A 6,000-nucleotide genomic window follows, 5' to 3' on the forward strand; every position below is an offset into this window, starting at 1 on the left:
TTGAATTGTTAGTACAGTATATGCATTGATTATTTTGTCTTAAGGAGGAATGCCACACCAGAATTTTATTTAATAAATCTTAATGTCATCCCTTTCTAAAAATGTTTTCAACATAGAAAAACCATGATTAGCTCATTATTATCTTATATGTTTTGTTTGTGTATTTTTTCAGAGAAAATAAAAAAATAGTGTTGCAAATAAAGTGTTTTAAAGTTTTAAACATGCTATAAATAAATCCATAATATGAATGACTGATAAATATATAAGAAAAGGCTGGGTACACTTTTTAATTTTTTAAATAAAAAATTATTCATGAAAAATAAAATACATTATTTCTGAATATGTTTTAAACCTACAGTTGAAAACTCCACAAAACTAGTCACAAGTAGGGAGTTCATTTTTGTCAATCATAGTTAAAAGAGAAATGGAATGAAATTCCGAAAGTTGAGGAAAATTTATTTTTATGTATTTGGAACAACTCCGATTAAAATTAAACTGAACCCCCCACCCCCCCCCCCCCCCACCACCACCAAAAAAAAAAAAAAAAACAAAAAAAAAAAAAAAAAAAAAAAAAACAAAAATAAAAAAAAAACAAAAAAAAAAAAAACACAATATGAATAAAACATACTGTACTATATACAGGGTAAATTTCGCCCACATTTTATTTTCGCCCCTTCGCCCTTTAAGCAGGTGGGTGAATTTACAACGGTGCAAAACTAAAGAACACATTATGGTTTCTTAAACAAAACTCTGACTTGTAGAATTTAAAATAAGACAAAATTGATTGCAAGTGTGGAGGGGCGAAAATAACACGGGACAAATAACCCTGTAAATAGTAATAAATTGCTGCCTCCTTCTTGTATTAACAATGAAAAAATCTATCTGATTGTCAAATCAAATATTTTTAGCCCATATTACACCTTATCAAGCTAGTATTCTCCGTCAAATGTTATTTACATGTATTTCCAATAATTAAACAAAGCTGGTTGGGATAAGTTTAAATTTACTCATGATTGGGCAAAATTAAATACATTTATTTAATTTCTCTAAGATTTACCAATTTACTGTAAAATCACATATTTTCGTGGGGTCAAATTTTCGTGGTTTGAGGAAAAAATGTTGGTTCATGGGGATTTGATTTCGTGGATGAAGAACTTTTTAGTAGTCGTACATTTGAAAATTTACATTTCGTGATGAGCATAAATTTGTGGGTCTCTTTATACTTCAAAAACATCGAAAATTAAACCCCCACAAAAATAAGTGATTTCACAGAATTTCAGTTTCACTTTGAAATATGATTATCTAACATGTTCTCCCTATATGTTGTGAAAATTTTAACCACAAGTTAAAAAAAATATTCACAAATAATGATTTTATTTCCATCAATTATTTTTTAGTAAAAAGAAATCAAATATCTATATTGTGAAACCATAAATTAATAGGGATGTCTTAAAGATCTGCAATATGCATGGTGGTTGGACTTAAGAATATTGCATATTAATCACAGGCTGATGGTGGAGTGTCTTAGTGATGTAAAGTAGCATCCAGTTGTAAATTATAAGAAATGTTTTATTGTTCATGTTATTTCATTATCTTATTGTTTACTTGAATTATTGATGCAATACACATTGCACTTCGACATTGTAATGTAAACAAATGCTGTTTTGTGTTACTAGACGATCTAGTGAGATATCGTTGAACAGACAGTAAGGGACAGTTATACTGAGATGTTGTATGTCAGTTTTTCACCATTATCTACCACATTACGACTGTAATTTACTTACTTATTTCAGCATTATCACATGTATTGTAAATTGGGCGCCTGCCATCTTTCTTACGAAGAAAATAGTCCTGTGACATAAACATTGTTGTTTTACAATTGATCTGATCGAAATAACACTGTCCGTGTCCTCAAATATTCATAATAGATTCTTAAATGTTATTTTTAATATTGCAGTATTGTCATTTAATTATGTTTTATTTGACGAAATGTTTTGGAACTTGAATGTTTAGCGTAATACTTTTGTGTATGCATTATTGTATTACTACGCCATGGATTGTGTGTGTCCCTTTTATTACAAATTGTTTGTTGAACTTATTTTATTATGTATATCGAATAGAATTTATAGATCATATTACGTCATCAACATCACTGACTGTAAATTACTAGCGACTTAGGTATGAAAAAAAACAATGTAAACTAATACAAATTAAGTAGTGTATAATTTCTCCACCGCACGGACACGGCAATCCACTGTATTTTATTAGGCCAGAGATGTTAAGCTAGGACTTAGACTCATATAGATGTACTGACTGTTTTGTTATATTTCATTGAAGTCTTTATTAAATGAAATATTTGAAACGAGAAATGGAACTTGGTTATGATTTACAGGAATGTGAAGTAAATTATCAAGGGCGTTTAAATACATGCGACGGACGGAGGATCCCCCCCCCCTTTTATATGTGGACGGATTTCATGAGTAGTCCTGATAGAATATAATAAACTAAATTTACAGGGGATGGAAACACTGTAAGCTGATTGGCATTTGACAGGGTGCTGAGGAAGCTTACAGATCTATGAAATAAAATTTGAGTTTTACAATTCTCCTTAAGAGATGCCCAAAACAGTGATTGTGCTAATGTTATGATTCCTTTCCCTTTTATGACAGAATTACAATTATATTTTTATGAAATGAATTATTTAGGAAAAAAACCCAGATAGTATTAGAAAATAAGGTGAATAAAACAGAAATATACCAATACTAGCTCAAAAAAGAGATAAAATCAAATCTTGATTAAAATTTTAAAATTGTCGTGATATTTCTGAAAATATCAAAGAAAACTCATTGTAAAATCTCTTTGTGATTTCATTTGACATTTTTTTCTTTTAAGAAATAGCAGGTACAAATGATTGTAGTGCATGTAAGTGCATTTAAATTTCCCCCGAAGGCTTTATGCTCAAGAAAATAAATCTAGAGCTTTGTAAAGAAGCAAAGGCATTTTCCAGATCATACCTACCCATTCAAGATCTGAACTAAAATTGAATTTTAAAGTTTTGGCTAAATGAAATATTTTTTTATTCATAGTTGAGATCACCAGACACTGAAAGCTGCTTATACGTTGTTTTAGTGGGAAAATTTCATGTAAACACCATAAATTCTTTATATGACTCGGACATGCTTGAAGGATCTTGCAATTATTGAATAATTACCCCATTGTGAATGCGTTTTTACCAAATTACAGTGATATTCTTTGGGTTTCATTGCAAAAAACGCTTGAAGGACGTTCTATGAAATAAATGTTTTAGAGGTTTCAGAAAATTAAATAAAGTTAAGAAATACATATTAAAGTTTTATCATTAATATTTATCAATATTTACATTTCCAAATGTTTTCCTTTATAAAACACTACTGAAGGCAAGCGTTTTTATAACTGTATAAATACAGGTATGGGGTCAATAGGTCATAGATGTACGTTTGGATAAACGTTTGACGTAATTTCTCTGTGACGTCATAAAGGGTCGGCGCGCGTTTAGTGGATTACATACATGCCGTTGGGTTTGAAAAATTAACGCATTTCACACGTTCAAAGTAACAATCAGGCAAATATAAAGTATGAATAAGTCACAAATGTAAATATAAGTAATAAGTTATCATTTTTTGAGTTTTATTGAGATGTAAAACGGGTTGGCACATGATCAAATCTTCCATAAAGCACTTCGGGTTGATGACCAACCCGTTTTACATCTCAATAAAACTCAAAAAATGATACCTTATTCCTTAAATATGTTACCAAATTGTAGTATATCACGCTATGTTCGTTTTAAATATATAAGGTGACGATAAATAGAATGTAGCATCTTCTACTAATGTTAGAAAAAAATCTAAGGCACTAAAACAGGTGAGGCACGTACTTTTGTTTAGTTGTTTCGTTGATAATAACTAAAGGATAACGTGATAGTTTCCATGATAATAATTAAATGATAACTTAATATTAATAAAAATTAATATAGACCTAGGTGCTTAGCTACAATGTTTCTATAGAGGATTGAAATAAAAATAGCTCCACAAAAAAGAAAAAAAGTAAAATCTATATATTTTTACTTTGTCCTAAATGAAATAAATAAATTTTCACTCCAATAGTATTAAGCATTTATGGTACCGTATTAAAATAAGATAAAAAATAGCATGAAAAATTTCGGTACTTTAAAAGATTGATGGCAAACTATTTAGAGTTACAAAATTATCTTTTTTATCGTTTTAATATAGAATGCAGATCCTAATATTTGTTGTGGGATTGAGTGCTATTCTTGACAACTCAGCTACTGAGAAGGTATCACCACGGCCCAGCCTTAAATCTTTCAGGGACGACTATGACAGTATAGCCAAAACATGCGTGGCTGTTGGATATGTCAAGGATAATTGCAAAAATAAGCCAGAGAATAGTAAGTAAATGGAATAAATCTTACGATATTTATTTGTAGATTAACATGCATTAATATTATATCAAAGAAACTAAGAGTTTTTTTTCAATTTCAATTCCTAGGAAACACTGTTATTGCATTCAATGCTAAAGCCAACGGAAGTGTCCAGGCAGTAAGTACTGGGAACATCGTCATGTTTGGAGACGTTTATCTGAATATTGGAGGAGGTTTTAACGCAGTTAAAGGGGTTTTCACCGCCCCGGGTGTGTACATCTTTGACTGGACAATATTGAAGGTGTACAGTAAATCCGCTTACACCGCTCTTTATCTAAATGGTCAAATTAAGATGTACAACAATTGTCATGATAATAATCATGGTATCCATATGTTGTGCAGTAAAATGGTTGTTGTAAGAATGGAAAAAGGAGACAAGGCCTCGATTAAATGTTTTTCTGGAACAGCGTCTGTAAACCACGTATATTCTTCTTTCTCTGGATTGATGTTGTAATTATGAAAAACAAAAAAAGGAAAAAATAAATAAACAAATAATAAGTATCATAAATCGTCTTGTCAATTAAATAAATATGAACTGGAAAAGATGAGGTTTTTAAAACAATATTGAAAAACATTATTTTTGTCATTTTATGAGCTATGTAGATAATGATGCCACAAAATGTGTCATTTACCAGATATCATGAAAATTACTATGAAAATTGTTTAACATTAGAAGATTTTTTTCAAAATCTCATATAGAGCACAACCTCTGATACAAAAAATGCAATTACTGAATGAAAGATCTATTTCTTAAGATTAATAACCATATTTTAATTTTTTGCTGAAGGTACACATGTAGTCAAATACGCATGTTTTCTGCAGAATTCAAAAACATTGCATTTTCTCAAAGCCCGTTTGGCTATACTTATATTCTCAAAAAGAAATTTTAATATATGAAATGAAGGCACAAAGTCTCTATTTTGAAACATGAAATAGGAAAGAGGGTGATAGTTTATTAAATGATATAAGGACAGGGCCATTTTATGCATAAAGTGAACCTAACTCTTTCCTAAATCCTTAAAATTTCAAGAATGAAAAATATACACACAACCCATTGCTTCAAAAATTCACTATCCCACGTTTTAAGGAATAAACGATGTGTATGCAACAAGTTTAATTTCTATCAACAATGACTATTTGATGATACTTTACCACATAGTTTCCAATCAATTTAATAAACTATAGCTAAAAGTGAGCAGAAATCTGTTTTGTACAGAAAAATCTGTATTTGCTATTGTATGATCTATTTACTATATGTAGGACCAGGGGTGGGTTCAATTACTTTAAAAAGTAATTGATTAAATTACAATTACTTTGACTATTTCTTAAATTAAATTACAGGCTTTCAAAGACATGTAATTAATTAAATAATATTACGTTACAAAAGTAATAAAATAAATAATAATTTACATTTTAAATTACTTGAATTGTTTTTTATAATCATCTGAATACTGTAGAAGCACAAATTTTCGTGGGGATAAAATTTTGTTGATTTGTCATCAAAAAGTAGTTTCATGGGCATT

At 29.6% G+C, this 6,000-nt stretch overlaps 1 protein-coding gene across 1 annotated transcript; it reads left to right on the plus strand.

Annotated features, from left to right (window-relative positions):
- Positions 1 to 4,269: 4,269 nt before the first annotated feature.
- Positions 4,270 to 4,931, plus strand: LOC134236440 (cerebellin-1-like). The gene is made up of 2 exons (XM_062718623.1): positions 4,270 to 4,444; positions 4,546 to 4,931. The coding sequence occupies exons 1-2, from the start codon at positions 4,270 to 4,272 to the stop codon at positions 4,929 to 4,931; spliced, it is 561 nt and encodes a 186-aa protein (XP_062574607.1).
- Positions 4,932 to 6,000: the final 1,069 nt, after the last annotated feature.

This window comes from Saccostrea cucullata, unplaced genomic scaffold (assembly GCF_032062105.1).
Source record: "Saccostrea cucullata isolate Sc308-1 unplaced genomic scaffold, CSIRO_AGI_Scuc_v1 ctg666, whole genome shotgun sequence".
Classification (NCBI taxonomy): Eukaryota; Metazoa; Mollusca; class Bivalvia; order Ostreida; family Ostreidae; genus Saccostrea; species Saccostrea cuccullata.